The sequence below is a fragment of the Gossypium hirsutum genome, chromosome D02 (assembly GCF_007990345.1).
Source record: "Gossypium hirsutum isolate 1008001.06 chromosome D02, Gossypium_hirsutum_v2.1, whole genome shotgun sequence".
Classification (NCBI taxonomy): Eukaryota; Viridiplantae; Streptophyta; class Magnoliopsida; order Malvales; family Malvaceae; genus Gossypium; species Gossypium hirsutum.
The window spans coordinates 619,549-636,073 of record NC_053438.1 but is presented as its reverse complement, the minus strand read 5'-3'; the positions used below and the strand labels follow the sequence as shown (position 1 = coordinate 636,073).

The following is a 16,525-nucleotide window of genomic DNA, read 5'->3' as shown; positions in this document are numbered from 1 at the left end:
TAACTGTGTCTGTTATTATGTTTATTTTTCCTTCTTACAAAGTTTGAAATATTGGGTTTTTGGTTTAAAGTTCATCACTTTCAAAGTTTCATCTCTGTAAAAAAGTGGTGAAAAAGTCTGTTTATAGCTCTAAATCTCTTAAACTAAACTTGAACTACCATTCTTCTTCTTCCCCTCTCTGACTTTGAGTTGGAACTTGAAACATACATGCCCATGTTGTCTGGTTTGGTCTTTCTGTAAACACCCATTGTGCTTCTTCTCTGTAATAAACTGAAAACTCCATTGTTGCAGCTTTCAAGGTTGTTCAAAGGTGGGGTTTTTTTTTTCTGAGAAATGATAATGCTGATAACTAAAGCGAGGGATTTTGTTGTTTTGTTTGTTCTCCTCTTTTTCTCCGCAGTGTTGACCGCCGAGTGTTTCGAGTATCACCGCCGTTTACTCCACCAGCCTTTTTTCCCGGTTACTTCACAGCCGCCGGTTTATCCTCCTTCTTCATCTTCGCCGTTTCCGTCGCCGGAGCCACAACCTCACTTGAAACAACAACCGAAATATCCTTTCTCCACCACTCCTCCTTCCACTCCTCATAGTCCTTTCTTCCTTTCTTTCCCTTCTCCGCCACCTCCTCCGTCGCAACCTTCCACACTCCCTACTTTTCCCGCCAATATTTCGTCTTTGCTCATACCTCATTCCCCTTCCCCTTCTTCACACCGCCGTCACCTGCTCCTTATTTCCCTCTCTTCCGCTCTCCTTGCCGCCGCCATCATCTTCTCTCTCGCCGTTTTGACACTCTTCCTCCGTCATCGTAGCCACCAAAACACTTCCTCCGACGACAAAGCTTCCCGTTCAGACTCTCTTCGTTTATTCCCTCCAAATATTCCTCCTTCAGATGCTTCTCAAAAACCACCTACTCCACAACCGCCACCGCACCAACAACCACAACAACCGCCGCGATATGTTTCAACGAATCGAAGCTCGGAGTTTCTTTACCTAGGCACACTCGTTAACACTAGAGTAGACGCTGCTAAAGCCACCGTTTCAAGCAATGGCGGCATCAAGCTAGGTGTTTCATCGCCACCGTACCAAAAGCTTGGCTCACCGGAGCTAAACCCATTGCCGCCATTGCCAAAAGTTCAAACCTTTCAAAGTGGTGAACAGTTCCTTCAAAGTCCATCAATGCGTTGTTTTGAAAACACCATTGAAGTTGAAGAAGATGAGTTTTTTTCGCCAAGAGGGTCTTCACATGGCAAAGAAAGCCCACCGCCACCACCACAACAACCGCCGCAACCACCACCACAAGAACCAGTAGTAAGAGTAGAGTCAAGCTCGAGAAGGGAATTTAATGGCGATAACTATGGTAGTCGAAGCTTCAATTCAAGAACAGCTTCATACCCATATTCCAACTCATGTTCACCTTCTAACTCGTTCTTGAACTCAAGTCCACCGAGTCAAAGATCCACTGTTGTCCCTATCTATACAGTGCAAATAAAAAACCCATCTTCAACCTCACCTTCATCTTCAAGGTTATCTTCATCATCTTCAGAAAGGTATTCACCTGATGGAAGTTCAAGTTTTTCAGCTCAAAACAAAGAATCTCCATCAAGGGTTGTACATAAAAAGCTTCCACCACCACCTCCACCGCTTCCTCCACCATGTTTTTGGGAGGTTCCCGCCGCGAAAAACCCTGAACCTGGTGGTCCACCGGTTCTCGTTGCACCTTCCAGGCCAGTGGTGTTACAGAACAATGAATCCATAGATAATACTACAGCTGAGACCCCGAAACCGAAACTGAAACCTTTGCATTGGGATAAAGTTCGAGCGAGTTCGGATCGGGCTATGGTGTGGGATCAAATAAAAGCAAGCTCATTTCAGTAAGATTCATGGTCTTGAATTACATTTATGTATCTGTTTATAGTTTTGAATTACATTTTTGTTGTAATGGTGGTTGCAGGTTGAATGAGGAAATGATCGAGACGTTGTTTACGGCGAATAATTTGAATTCGGCTACTAAAGAAAACGGTCGTAGGCAGAGTTTGCCGTCTGTTAATCAAGAAAATCGTGTTCTCGATCCGAAGAAGTCTCAAAACCTTGCGATTCTGTTGAGGGCATTGAATGTTACCATTGAAGAAGTCTGTGAAGCTCTCATGGAAGGTAAGCCCGAGCTTGAAATGATTTACTTATGCCATTACCGGAATATATTGAGTTCAATATTCAAACAAAACCGAACCCTTTTGTAGCTTTGGTATATGAACTAGTCCTGTGTCCTTTAGAGTTAAGACAGGTTTCTAATTTGTCACGTATTTGCAGTCTGCTTTTGGTTTATCTCTAAATTGTTTAGACTTTTTTCACTGCAAACAGGTAATTCAGACACTCTTGGGACTGAGCTCCTAGAAAGCTTATTAAAGATGGCTCCAACTAACGAAGAAGAGCGTAAGCTGAAGGATTTCACTGACGAGTCCCCATTCAAGCTAGGTCCAGCCGAGAAATTCCTCAAGGCTGTGCTCGACATACCTTTTGCCTTCAAGAGGGTTGATGCGATGCTTTACATTGCTAATTTCGACTCCGAAATCGAGTACCTGAAAAGGTCTTTTGAAACTTTAGAGGTAAGTCTCGATTTCCTGTATGTATGCCACTTGCATGAGCATGTTGTTCCCTTTTTTAACCTTTATTCTTGATATTCTGATATTTTACCTGTTCATAATGAAGGATTTTAATGTTTCGGTTTATGTTTTGTTGAAATTCTCTGGATTGCTGTGTTTCTCATATTGGCAGGCCGCTTGTGGAGAGTTACGGAATAGCAAAATGTTTCTTAAGCTTTTGGAGGCAGTGCTTAAAACAGGGAACCGTATGAATGTTGGTACCAACCGAGGGGACGCCCATGCTTTCAAGCTCGACACACTCTTAAAGCTCGTTGATGTAAAGGGTACAGACGGAAAAACCACGCTTCTGCATTTTGTTGTGCAGGAAATCATCAGAGCTGAAGGTTCTCGTCTTTCCAATGCCAATCAGAACCCAAAAGCTGAGAAAATACAACAGTCCGATCTTCAAGATGATGTTGAGTTTCGTAAACTTGGCCTGGAAGTTGTGTCCGGTTTAAGTGGGGAGCTAACCAACGTGAAGAAAGCTGCCGCTATGGACTCAGATGTTCTCAGCATCGATGTTGCAAAACTTGCAACTGGCATTTCTAAAATCCGAGAAGTCATAAAACTAAACGAAGAGGTTGCTTTGAAAGACAGCAGCCGGAAATTCTCGGAATCAATGAATGAGTTCCTAAAGAAGGCGGAAGAAGAGATCATAAAGATCCAAGCACAAGACCGAGTTGCCCTCTTAATGGTAAAGGAGATAACCGAGTACTTCCACGGAAACTCGACCAAGGAAGAAGCTCATCCGTTCCGTATCTTCATGGTTGTAAGAGACTTCCTTTCGATCCTCGATCAAGTATGCAAGGAAGTCGCGAAGGTCAATGAGAGAACAATATACAGTTCGGCACGACCGTTACCAAATCCCATTCCACCCCCGGTTTTCCCCGGACTCAACACTCAGCATTACAGTTCCTCAGATGACGAAACCTCATCATTCTCGTCATAGTTCCTCGGGTAAATCCCATCATCGTCATCGCGAAAAACCCAATATCTAACCGGGGCCTCATTTTCATAATCCAAATGTGCTTTTGCTAGTAAAAATGTCCAACATTATAATATATGATATGTAATTTCTTTTTTTCTTTTTGTTGGTTAAATCTGTACTTAAAAATATGTTTACTTTTAACAAGATTTTGGAACTTGTTTTGGTTATGTGTAATATATAGAAGAGGAAATAATGTAAGTGATAAAAAACTAGAGGACCTGTCCTGTAAATAAACAACTTTCAATGAATCTTATATATAATCTTGATGCTATTATTGTGACAGAATGAAGTGGACAAAGATTTGCAGGTTAGGGTTAGACAATGATGCTTTTATTTGGTATTAAAGTCTATTTTGGGTATTAGTGGACTTCTTACAAAGATGATGTAATAAAAGGTGGGTTGCATGAAAAATCTTGAAATAATTTTTGAACAATGTGAAAATTCAGACATTTGTTGATGTGAATTTTGAGTGGGGACACAGCAATTGAAGAGCATGTCCAATCAAATCAATTATGTATGACATGATTGGGACATGCAATTTGTTTATATCTACTAAGGCATAGGGAGATTTAGGCATGGCATAAAGATAGTTGATCCATTGGGCTTTTCAATGGTTTAAGATGGTAATAAATACACCATTGTATTTTTTTAAAGGGTAAATTACATTATAGGTCATTCAGTTATGAACATTTTAAAATTGATCATCCAATTAATCGAGATTTTTCTTTGTCTATTTCCGTTAATTGCACTAGCGGAAAGGTGACATGGCAGTTGAAAAATTGGTATAATAAAAAATTTAGCCTTCAACTTTTACATATTGTATTTAGTCATAAATTTAAAAATTAATCCTCAAAATTTCAAATGATCTTAATTTAATCCTAAGTCTAAAAAATTTAAAAATAGATAAATATACATAATTTTTTTAAAAAATATCATATTAAATTTATATTTTATATTAATATTAAATAAAAAATAAAAAACTCCTCTCCCTCTCCCTTCCCCACGTCCTCCCCCTCTCTCCTTCCCATCACCTTCATAATTTTTATATTAATATAATTATTTTTATTTAATATTAATATAACATGTAAATTTATTATTATATTTTAAAAATATATTTATGTATTTTTATATATTTCTTTATTTTTTTTAAAAATTAGGATAAAATTGAAACTATTTGTAAATTTTGAGGGTTAATTTTTAAAATTATATCTAAACCAATATAGTGTGTAAAAGTTGAGGTCAAAATTTATTATTATACCGCTTTTTCTACTGTCCCGTTACCCTCCTTTTAGTGAAATTAACAGACATGGACCAAAAAAATATCAATTAGTTAGGTGACCAATTTTTTTTAAAAAAATCATAATTGACTGACCAAAAAAGAAACAAATCTATAGTTGGGTAATAAAAAAAGGACCTATGATTAAATTTACCCTTTTCTAAAATACATCATTGCATATTTAGATTTTTAAATATATGTGTTGTCAATAAAGCTTTGATACTATTAGTAAAAAGTTGATATTTTAAAGCTTCGATGTTTTAGGTTTGTTTTTTACTTTACGTAAATTATGTGTAAGTTGTTCTGAATTAGTTCGAATTAAATTTCATTATGCGTGGGTTTTGTTCATAATTAATCTGGTTTAACTTTGGAAATATTTTAAATATTTATTTCGATCACATTATGTAATGTACTCCTAAAATTTAGGAAATAAAAACTATTTATGTTTACTTTAAGATTTAAGAATTTTGAAATATCATATTCGAGACTTATTTTATACAAATTGTGTTTAAATTTAATCAATATATTATTCATTTGGACGAAGTTTTGAAAGACATTTCGAAAACTTGACTTACCTCGACATAACCCACTCGCTTAAAATTCTTTTTGAAAGACATGTTCAAGACCCAAACCATCTAAGTAGAGTTTTGGAGGACATGTCCAAAACTCATCCCACTTAGTTTGGAATATGTGTCCAAGATCTTTAGACAACAATTCTTATAATTTGAATATTTTTCATAAAATTTAATTAACTAAAATATTTTAAAAATAGATGTGAAAATTTTGAGTTGGGATGAAGTTTAAAGAAAATAGCATGGAAAAGAAAAAAAAATTGATTACGGATTAGTTGACAAATCAAAATTTATATACAAGTAAAGTGTTATAGATAGATCTTGTCCCTTAATCATGTGATTGAGGGTTCGATCTTCGCTCATGGGAAATAGAACACATTTTATGGCCAGTCGTTTGCCTGTTTGGAGAGAACCTATGACGAGCGGATTAATCATTGTTGTTGGTGGTGGATGTCGTGGTTCTGTCTTAACAAATTGTTTAGGGACAAAGATAAATCCAATCAAGTTATGTATGGTGTTAATGTCATGCTAAATGCTCTAAAAAGTAGGTAGGATCCCACGTCAAAAAAGAAATAAAATATATTTAGATGTAAAATCAGGTGCCTTGCAGAAACTATCACATATGTCTTTTGGGAATAGGTTAATGATCTCGTGATAAATGGTATTAGAGCCATCCTTAACTTCACATTGAGCACCGCAATGAGTGAAGCAGAGTGGGTCTATTGTGATGGAGCCCGTGACAATGGAGAAGACAATGGGGCAAGCAAGGTGGATCAATCATGATGAATGAGCTCGTGACAAAGGCGTTTGGTGTATGTATTTTATGGTTTGAGAATGCTCAATATCCAATAATCACTTTAAGCTTTGATTAAATTTCGAGTTAAGCCAAATTAAATTATCAAACCAAAACCAATATATATATTCTTTTAATAAGATTCAAATCTTAAACCTTACTTAAATAGATATTATTGAACTATTGATTATTCCCAGGTTAGCAATTCAATGATAAGATTCAATAGCGTTACTCAATTGGTCTAAGTTTTGAGTTTTCGCAAGCATGATGACCAAATCCCAACAAATTAAAGGACTAGCTTCTCAATTATTATAAACTAAAGGGATGAAATTTAGAACTAGATCATATATTCGAAAAGGTTATAATATGCCATCAATCCATGTACTTTTCTCAAATTTAAAATTTAGTCCCCGTACTTTTACTTTCAGGAATTTAATATCTCTATTTTTTAAATTTCAAAATTCATGTCGAACCTTTAACAATGTTAAATTTTTTCCTTAAATTTGTTGATGTGACATTTTGAAATTAAAAAAATACTCCTTCGATAGCCATGCAACTAAAAAATAATGTTGAAATGAACTTGAATGTAACAAAATAATTTAACAGGGTTAATAATTTGACTTAAATTTTGAAATCTAAGAAGTAAAGGGACTGAATTGCTAGAAAAAAGTATAGGGACTAAATTTCGAATTTATGAAGAGTACAGGGACTAATATCAGATTTTAAGCATCCGAAACATTAATAATATTTAAAGGGTAAAAACGTAATTTAGTGAACACAGACTAGGGTTCGTAATTTTAAACGACCCGCTAACATAGCTAAGATCCCAAAATATATAAGCAAATTACACAGTACCCATTACCTTTGTGAACGAATTGTCGTCGAACTGTCAAGGTAAGCTCTATTTTGCTGCAATTTTCTTTTTAAAAATTCAGATTCCATTGAGCAACTTGTGTCAGCTTGAAGACCCTATTTTGGCTTCACCTATGTATTTCCGCCTCTTGTTTATTTGAATTTGTTTTGAGTTTTTATAATCATGGGTACCCTTTTTATGGATTCTATTTTTTCTTTGAAGAGAATAGATTTTTAATTTTGAAGTTTAGATTTTTAGGGTACCCTTTGACTGCATTTAAAAAAAAAAGTTAAATTTAATTGTTTTAGATGTTTGCAGTTTCTTAGTTGAAAATTGCCTTTAGTCATTGTTTGCTTAATTATGGGATTTTCTTATTGTAATTTCACAAAAAAATATATTTATAGAGTATTTGGAGTTCTATGCTTTGTAAAGGGAGGGAATTAGCTGCGTTTATATTTATATATGTGAGTTGTGAGATGTTGTTTTTAATTTATATAATATGAAAATCCAGTATCTAAAAGTACCATAGAGGACTTTTTACCAGGAGTTAGATTGCATTTTGCCACTTCTACTTGAAAAATGGGCAAACTAATCCTGTACGTTAGAACAAATAGCAAATTGGTCTTTTTTATTGAAAATTTCATTCATGTTGTAGGACCAATTTTTAATAGCAGAAATTGATGAATTTTTAAACAGGATTAGTTTCCTCTTTGATTTAACATATAGGGATTATTTTGCTCTTTTTTTGTGTAGTGGGGGAAAAATGCAATTTGGATGTTGCTAGGTTGAAGTTGATTTGATGTGTTTGAATCAGTTTGTGTGGACTCGTGATGTTCTTTACTCTGGATTTGTAAGCATGCATGGTTTAATATATGTATGTGTTTGTGTGTGTGTGTATGCACTATCCATATATGCTAGTCTTAATAGATTGGCTTCCTTGTTGTCTGCTCATTTGTTTGATTTTTGTATCCTTACTTCCATGGGATTATTCGCTTGACTGTAACTGTCATATGGTTGGTAGTTTTGTACGCTGGGAAAGCTTTTGGTATAATTGCGGTAAGGAAGATGAGTACAACAGGAGAGAAAGGGTCGGCAACTACGAAAACACCTGCAGATTTCCTCAAATCGATTCGTGGTCGACCAGTTGTCGTGAAACTCAATTCCGGTGTTGATTATAGAGGTTGGTTACTCTTTGCTCTTTCTGGCTTTATGATTGTTTCGTCTATATATGTTTCTGTTACATTATCCTTTTAGATTTATTTATTCATTTTCTTCTTCAATTTTTTAAGTTCAATTATTACTGTTTATGTCTTGAATTAAGTTAAAGACCAAACATCTTCGTAGTGTCTGTTCTTGGAGATAGATTTGGATTGACAGCTTGTTTGAGTTTGTTTGTCCCATGAAGTTTTTCTGGCATGTGTAACGCTTAACTCAAATTCTCGAACAGGGAAATGATTACCACTTGCTTTCTTGTAACCATCACGGTTTTTCACTTTTTTTCCAATGCTTATGGTCTATGCTATTCGAACTCGAGTGTGTTGAATACGGGTAATGTTTCCAAACACGGGTATGTTCATGACAGCTTGTTTGAGTTTTGTTTATTACACGAAGTCTTTCTCTTTCATGCGTGTGTAGAGCTTAGCTCAAATTCTCGGAAAAGTAAAAGAGTACTGGTTTACTTTCTTGTAAACATCAGGTTTTACATTCTTTCCCATGCTGATAGTCTATGTTACTCAGGCTCGAGTGTGTTTGATACGTGTCCAAATGTGGGGTTGTTCACTAATTTTTAGAAGTTTTTTCATGGGTAAAGGTACCATGGAGGCTCTTGTACTACGAGTCAAAATGCATTTTGTCCTCTTTACTAAAAAATGGGCAAATTAGTCCCTGTATATTAAATAAAAAAGCAGATCGATGTTGTCTGTAAAAAATTTCATCCATTTGTACTGTTAAAAACTAGCGTGATTGACGAAATATCTATTTGAGTAGGGGCCCCTATGGTAATTTTACCCTTTTTCATGAATTTGAGAGATCATATATCCATACCCAAGTATAGATATGTGTCTAACAGAGTGTTTCAAGAAAAATGAAAAGTAGCAGCAATATAACACAAGTCTTCCCCAGAGTTTTATGTCCTTAATATCCCGGCCCCTTTTACAGGTATCCTAGCTTGCCTAGATGGATATATGAACATAGCTATGGAACAAACAGAAGAATATGTCAATGGACAATTAAAAAACAAATACGGTGACGCATTTATTCGCGGGAATAACGGTAATGATTCTTATATAAACCTTAATAACACCTTCCATTCTATCAGTTGTGCATCTTTGTTGGCAATGATGGTGAATTTTCATTTTTACTTATGCAGTACTTTATATAAGCACATCAAAGAGGACATTAGCTGATGGTGCATAGTGTGTTGAAAGTGTCTTTACACTTAAATTTCAAGGCCAATGTGCCCTTTTCCTATTCTAAGTTTTGTATCTTGATTTTTATTACAAATTGAAGCGACTCTTCTTTTTGCCACAATGTCAATTCTCTTCCAAATGCACTATCTGTTAAATTCTACCATTAATCCTTTTATTATGTGTAAGTTGTGGCTTTAGTTTATATATATATTTTAATTTGGTCATTTTCGATTCTTGGTACTTTTTAAAGTTTTGAAATTTTAGTCTAGATCAAATGGCACTATTAACTTCATTAAGTTTGCTATTTTCAAATTTTGATGTGGCAAATATATTATCGTGTATGAAATATCATGTCAGCTTACTATTTTTACATGTTACTGACAAAAAAATCAGTAAATATATTATGTACTGTACAATGAAGTCAAATCTATTCTATGAGTAGGTGTTAAACCCTTGATTGAATAGGCGTAACGAGTTAATTAGACATTGATTCAATTGAGAAATGATAAAAAAAATATTTTTTACAAAATATTAAATATCTTTATGATTGTATTTTTTTTATAATTTTATATAAAATGTAAAATTACACATTTCAAACTTACCATAATTTCTAAACTTAATATTATTTAAACCAATTTTTTGCCCACGCTGATTCCAACCCAATATACCCCCAACATCACCCGATACTTGCCCAACCCAAAATAAAAATTAATTTACCTACCCAGACTCGAAAAATAAAAGCTATACTGAACTCCGATTTGATCTGCTAACAACATAATTTTTGTATACTTTTTTTTTATCAAAATAGAATAATAGTTTTTAATTATTATTATTTTTAATGATACTATTAATTGTTTTTTAGGAATAATTATGTTAAAGTAAATATTAATATATATTTTATTATCATATTTTTAAACTAATATTATATATAAAAATGGGGATTTGGTCATTACTTTGGGACAGATGATTTTTTCTAAGCTCGACCCTATCAAATTAGAACCCACTGTGTTTGGATTTTTTTTGTCACCCCTAATTTTTATATAAAATTTGATAAAAAGTACGAATATTTAATTTTATCATTTTAACTAAAGTCTCACTGGTGTTTTGCATAATTTTTTTTTCTATAAATATAGTTTTTACATAAAAAAACATCTCGAGCTTGCCAATGAAACGGGGGGCGATTGCTTTGAAACAAATCTTGCAGGAATATGAAAATTGTTGTGGTCAATGCATCAATTATGATAAATCCTCTGTTTATTTCAGTTCGAGTACCTCTGAGGGGGATTGATTTGGGGTTTCAAGTGTGCTGGGGGTTCGCTCATCAAATGAAATAGAACGATATTTGGGACTTCCAAATAAGGTGGGTTGGAGGAAGAAGGTTGCTTGTCAATCATTTAAGGATCGGATCAAAAAACGAATTGATAGTTGGAGTACACGACTATTATCGCAAGGAGGTAAGGAGGTATTCATTAAGACTGTTTTGCAAGCTAATGTCATGCTTTTTGTTACCTAAAACATTGTGTGGTGGTGAGTTGGAGAGTATAATTGCTCGATTTTGGTGGCAGAAAAGTCATAATAAAAAAGGTATTGATTGGTGTTAGTGGGCTAGTTTGTGTGAGCTGAAAGAGAATGGAGGCTTGGGGTTCCATTGCTTAAATCAGTTTAATATCACATTGTTAGTTAAACAGGGGTGGCGTCTTGTTAGCAACCTGAACTTATTATTAAGTCAGGTTTTAAAGGCAAAATATTATCCGAATTGTGATTTTGTGGAGGCAAGGTACCTTCATATACCTTGTTTAGTATTTGGTGTTCGAATGGTTTGTTGAAAGATGGCCTTGGTTAGCGTGTTTGCAAAGGTGATCAAATTTCTATCCATGGTGATGCGTGGCTGATGGGGGCTGAAAATTATAAGGTATATGGTGCGATTAATGATGGTAGGATAACAAAAGTCTCTGAGCTAATTAATCATTCGAGTAGGAGTTGGAATGAGATTTTAATAAGGAATACCTTTGTGGGTAGTGTTGCGGAAAAAATATTAAGAATTCCTCTGGCTGTTAAGGAGTAGACCTGTCCATGGGTCGGGCCGGGCCGGGTTCGGATTGGGCCCAAAAAATTTTCAGCCCACCTCCTAGGTCCGGCCCGGCCCATTTTTAATAAACATTAAAAAATTATTTAAAAATAAAAAAATAAAAAAATATTTTAAAAGCATTTTAAATTTTTTTAAAAAAATATATTTATTATATTCGGGCCGGGCCAGGGCCAGGGCCAAAAAGTGGTGCCCGAGGCCCGGCCCATTTTTTAAACGGGCCTCGTTTTTTGCCCAAGCTCATATTTCGGGCCTATATTTTTACCCGAACCCTCCCATATTTTGGGCGGGCCGTCGGGCCAGGCCGGGCCGCCCGGCCCATGGGCAGCTCTATTAAGGAGCATGAGGACTTGATTGTGTGGAGAGGCGAGCTTACAGGAATTTTCTCGATGAGAAGTGCATACAAACTTCTCCTTGAAAATAATCACGATTTACATATGACAAACCTCCAAAATGCCACAAAGGCTTTTTATAAGAAACTGTGGAACCTAAATCTAACCACAAAACAAAAAATTACACTTTGGAGAATTTCATGGAATTATTTGCCTACTTTAGTCAATTTATGCACTAGAAGAATAAGTATTAATATTGCTTGCCCTAGGTGTGGACGGAGTCCAGAATCGGCTGACTATGTGTTTCGGGACTGCCCTGTATCAGTAAAATTGTGGACAAAGTTCAATCTGTTGGAGTGGCTAGTTGATACATGAGCAATCCTAAGAAGCCTCATCTCGATGCAATACAACGCATCTTGAGGTATGTTAAAGGCACAATTAATTTTGGTATTTTATACAAGAAAACAAAAGAATGTCTGGTGGCTGGATATTGTGATACCGGCTATGTTGGAGACTATGATACGTGGCAATCAACAATTGGGTACATCTTCAGTATTAGATTAAGAGTAATATCAGGGTGCAACAAGAGACAACCAACAATGTCATTATCAAGCATTGAAGCAGAATATCGATTGACAACATCAGCGGCATAATAGAGTACTTGGCTAAAACAACTGATAGAAGAACTTCATCAGCCAATAGACTATCAAGTAAGGCTTCTTTGCGATAATTTATTAGCCATACGTCTAGCAGAGAATCCAATCTTCCATGCAAGAACAAAACATATAGAAGTGCACTATCTTTATATTCGTGAGAATGTTCTTGAATGGGAGATCAAGATGGTGCCAATAAAGACAGATGAGCAAGTTATAGACATATTCACGAAGAGTCCAAGTAAACCAAAGTTTGAGAAGTTCAGAGAAGTTTGCATTGAGGGGGAGTGTTGAAAGTCAATGCAACTTCTAGATAAAAGTTAAACTTAACTTTTAAGAGATAGTTTCTTTGGAATATTCTAGAATATATATATATAAAATAAAGAAATAGGATATTTTCTAGAAGATTGGATATTATACATGAACATTCTAGTTAATAAATATTTTTGAAATTAATGGTAAGGATGTTGATATGTGTCAACAATCCAATGATCACTAAATTCTATAAATAGGGTAAGAGCTTTCATTCATGTGATGATGAAAAAGAGAGAAGTAAGTGTGTGCAATAGAGAAGTTTATGCCATATTATAATTGTATTGTGAATTAATAAATGTGTTATTTTCTTTTGTAATTGTAAGTCTTGGTTAAACCTAGGTTTCTAAGCAGTTAGTACACTTGGGTTAGCTTCTATATATAATTGGCTCTGTTGAATAATATATGGTCCACTTTTCCGCCTGAGTATTATAGTGCACTTGAGAGAGATGGTGTTATATTACTTGTAGTTCCTAGGTCTTAACGGAGGAAATAAAAAGGGGCAGCTAGGGGGCCAAAACTGTGTGCAAAATTGATAGAATTCCTAGAAAAAAATCACCATGTTAAATGCCCTACTAAGCAGAATTGTCCGCTGAAAGGGTTGGTGGGAATGTTCATCCCAGACTATCAACATATATGCAAGATGCAAAAAAATCAAAGGAAGAATGACGCTAATGAGTATTGGTTGGAGAGCATGGAGGATACTATTGATCATGATAACCTTCTAGACTGGGCAAAAGAGATCAGGAAAGAGATTACTGAGCTAAAAAGGTATGTACCCTTTCTTCTGTTTACTATATATTACATATGATTCTAATTGTTTTGTGCTTGTGCTTCACTAGCTTATGTCTGGCTTTGGAGTGAACTTTGGAGACTTGAGAATAGAGGAGGTCCGGGAAACTGAGCTGAAAACGCTAACGGCAATGATAGTGGAAGGAAGGAAGAGAAAGGTTTTTGCTTTCGTAGAAACTGCTAGAGATAAAAAATTTAGATTTTTATCATCATAGGAATTTTATCATCGTAGGTGTTATCATTCGTACAAATAATTTAAAAACCCCATATTTACTATCCAAACTACTACATTCTAACCGTTTTATTTGTTTATTTGATTTTTTAATTTTAAAATATGAGATAATTTTTTATTTAAATTGTAATATAAATTCGATAAAAATTTAAAAATAGTTGCGGAATTCACGCGTTAAGTGCTTAAAATAATTAGTAGTCAGTTTTCAACTAATAATGTGTTCCTAAAATAATTGCTTAATATAACATTTGTTATCTAAACTTTACATTTTTTTTCTTAATTTGATATCTAAATATTTTTTGTCCAATTGAGTATGCAAACTTGATGCTTTTTTCTTAAATTGGCACTTAAATTTTTGGGGATCGAATTTGGTACTCGAACTTGACTTTTTTTTCCTAATTTGACACCTAATCTTTTTTATCATTTGAGGGGTTCAAAGTGTAATTTTATCATGTACTAACTTAAAATCTTATCAATTCTAAAGGTCTAAAAGTGAAAATTCTCATTTTAGAAGATTAGGTACCTACCTCCCATCAACGTTGCCCCTGAGTTTATTTATTCGAGTTATTTTAAGTTCTAATTAATTCAAGTTTAGATTGAACCAGCTCAGTGAATTAGGTTGGGACCAAAATTCACAAGTGATTTAATAATATTTGCAGAGCTTTCAAAGTTATTTCCCATGGAAGTAATAATTTGGTTATAGAAAGGAAGCTCATTAAAGAGATGGGTAGAAGCCAACCTAGACTCAATGATCTTGATCTAAGCACTACATCATTACTACAAAATTTTGTAAGACTTTAGTACTTGAATTTCATTTTTTTCCCTTATTTTTCTTTTTAATGATGGCTTAAAATAATCACTTAAATAATCTATTGCATAGACAATTTGAATGTGATGTGCTTTAGAAAATAATTGTTCAATACAACAAATTTTTTGAACAATTTTTATAATTTTTAGAAGATTAAATCAAATTTTTATCATTTTTGGAGGGCCAAAGTGTAATCTCACCATTACTAATTTAAAATTTTATACTTTATAAAGGGTTTATATAGAAAATTTTTCATTTTAATGGGGCCTTGCCAACCCCCTAGATCTGCCCCTGTCTTAGTGGTTTAATTGTGGTTTTAGTCCCTTTTTCATGTTGAAATTTATGATTCGGCATGTATACTTTGATTCAGTGTAATTTAATTTATCTACTTTTATAATATTGTTAGTAGGCCTAGATTGATAAAATCGTTGGTTTGCACTTGTTACTTGTTAAAATGATTACATGAATTTTTATTATCGTTATTTGATCATTTACGGCTGCTTGAAAATCTAATCTACCATGATTAATAAATTTACATGCTAGTCAATAATATTGTAGGTAAACTACACCCAATGTCACTAAACTATTCATAAGTTTATGTTTTGGTCATTTAACTTAAAAAAATTATAAAATGGTCACGAAATTATTCAAAAAATTTCATTCAAGTCATTGGGTGCGACATAATCTAGCATATATTTAAACCGACTTAAAATTTGGATTTTCAGTGTGTATATATATATTTGTTCATAACATTTGATTTCCATGACTATCTATTAATTCAGAATGGTATGCATGATGAATACATTTCACTGTTGAGCAATGACAAAGAGCTTGTTAGGAACAAAAATGGTGCAGCATTAAGGAAACTCTCGCATCAACAGGTTTAATTTGTTAAACCCCAAAAACATATAATTTTTAAAAAAAATTATAATTTTGTTGATTGAGTCTTAGCTTGATTGGTTGAAGATGAGTTATTGATAGTTCTAGGCATTGTGTCAAAAAAAAGCATATATAATTAGAATCTATAAGATTATTCAAATAAAATTTATAATTTTCAATGAATTTGATTCGATTATTAGTTTAAAGCTAATTCCATAATTGTTTTTGGTTTCTGTTTGTTTAGGTTGAAGAATTCATGTCGGAGTGGAATCATTCGTACGTTAAAACTTTCAGAATCAATTGCGAGTTTAGCATTTTACGTTCGTTGAGTGATCGTCAGTTGAGTAACAATGGACGAATCGAATTCAGAGATGACGATCGAGAAATACTTTGATATATCAAAGACATATGTAGCATAAATTAATTGGATTTCGAGTGAGTGTTAGATACGGATATCTATATCAAACATAGGTGACATGTACAAATTCCGGGATAAACACGGAGAAACGGAGACGTAAATGGTGATTTTGATGATGATAAATTACAAAAGCTGAGTTATATTAGGAAAAGAAGATTAAGTTTCATTTGGCTTCTCAAAATATTTTTGTTTTTAAATATAGAATATATAATTACATTAAAAGTATTTATTTGTTAAAAGATTTTAATTTTATGTGTATTCAATACGCATAAAATTTAAATACTTGTATTATATTAATTTTTTTGTTAAAATATCTTCAAGTCTATGTATTCTTCATATATTTAGAATTTAATCCTCTTATTTTTATTTCATAAAATTAATCTAATTCATTTACTTTTCATATTTAAAAATATAGGTCCAACTATGAACATAGTAAATATATATTTTTATGTTAAATTTAAGTTCATAACAATTTTATTTTCTTGTT

At 33.7% G+C, this 16,525-nt stretch overlaps 3 protein-coding genes across 5 annotated transcripts; all 3 read left to right on the top strand.

Moving 5' to 3' along the window:
* On the top strand, positions 1 to 3,791 carry LOC107903384 (formin-like protein 2). Its single transcript, XM_016829405.2, has 4 exons — positions 1 to 1,868; positions 1,949 to 2,148; positions 2,356 to 2,600; positions 2,770 to 3,791. Exons 1-4 carry the CDS (start codon positions 334 to 336, stop codon positions 3,583 to 3,585), a joined length of 2,796 nt encoding a protein of 931 aa, XP_016684894.2. The 5' UTR covers positions 1 to 333; the 3' UTR covers positions 3,586 to 3,791.
* Positions 3,792 to 7,026: 3,235 nt separating this feature from the next.
* Positions 7,027 to 9,750, top strand: LOC107903391 (sm-like protein LSM36B). Of its 2 annotated transcripts, none has more exons than XM_016829418.2 (4): positions 7,027 to 7,159; positions 8,140 to 8,298; positions 9,276 to 9,389; positions 9,487 to 9,750. In XM_016829418.2, the coding sequence occupies exons 2-4, from the start codon at positions 8,184 to 8,186 to the stop codon at positions 9,531 to 9,533; spliced, it is 276 nt and encodes a 91-aa protein (XP_016684907.1). In that variant the 5' UTR covers positions 7,027 to 7,159; positions 8,140 to 8,183; the 3' UTR covers positions 9,534 to 9,750. The 2 variants fall into 2 exon arrangements, with proteins under 2 accessions (XP_016684907.1, XP_040943857.1); XM_041087923.1 differs by lacking the exon at positions 7,027 to 7,159 and adding an exon at positions 7,877 to 7,968.
* A 3,145-nt stretch (positions 9,751 to 12,895) lies between these two features.
* LOC121214400 (uncharacterized) lies at positions 12,896 to 16,252 on the top strand. Of its 2 annotated transcripts, XM_041087922.1 has the most exons (4): positions 12,896 to 13,859; positions 14,593 to 14,722; positions 15,524 to 15,622; positions 15,865 to 16,252. In XM_041087922.1, the coding sequence occupies exons 2-4, from the start codon at positions 14,657 to 14,659 to the stop codon at positions 16,012 to 16,014; spliced, it is 315 nt and encodes a 104-aa protein (XP_040943856.1). In that variant the 5' UTR covers positions 12,896 to 13,859; positions 14,593 to 14,656; the 3' UTR covers positions 16,015 to 16,252. The 2 variants fall into 2 exon arrangements, 1 of the variants encoding a protein (XP_040943856.1); XR_005909983.1 differs by lacking the exons at positions 15,524 to 15,622; positions 15,865 to 16,252 and having other exon boundaries at positions 12,915 to 13,680; positions 13,752 to 13,859; positions 14,593 to 14,780.
* Positions 16,253 to 16,525: the final 273 nt, after the last annotated feature.

Bases quoted from the DNA above. Each gene is read 5' to 3' on its own strand.
- LOC121214400 (XM_041087922.1), top strand. From the start codon at position 14,657: ATGGGTAGAAGCCAACCTAGACTCAATGATCTTGATCTAAGCACTACA. The intron at 14,723-15,523 runs GTAAGACTTTAG...CTATTAATTCAG, and splicing joins CATCATTACTACAAAATTTT to AATGGTATGCATGATGAATA. The intron at 15,623-15,864 runs GTTTAATTTGTT...CTGTTTGTTTAG, and splicing joins GGAAACTCTCGCATCAACAG to GTTGAAGAATTCATGTCGGA.
- LOC107903384 (XM_016829405.2), top strand. From the start codon at position 334: ATGATAATGCTGATAACTAAAGCGAGGGATTTTGTTGTTTTGTTTGTT. The intron at 2,149-2,355 runs GTAAGCCCGAGC...CACTGCAAACAG, and splicing joins CTGTGAAGCTCTCATGGAAG to GTAATTCAGACACTCTTGGG. The intron at 2,601-2,769 runs GTAAGTCTCGAT...TCATATTGGCAG, and splicing joins GGTCTTTTGAAACTTTAGAG to GCCGCTTGTGGAGAGTTACG.
- LOC107903391 (XM_016829418.2), top strand. From the start codon at position 8,184: ATGAGTACAACAGGAGAGAAAGGGTCGGCAACTACGAAAACACCTGCA. The intron at 8,299-9,275 runs GTTGGTTACTCT...CCCCTTTTACAG, and splicing joins TTCCGGTGTTGATTATAGAG to GTATCCTAGCTTGCCTAGAT. The intron at 9,390-9,486 runs GTAATGATTCTT...TTACTTATGCAG, and splicing joins ATTTATTCGCGGGAATAACG to TACTTTATATAAGCACATCA.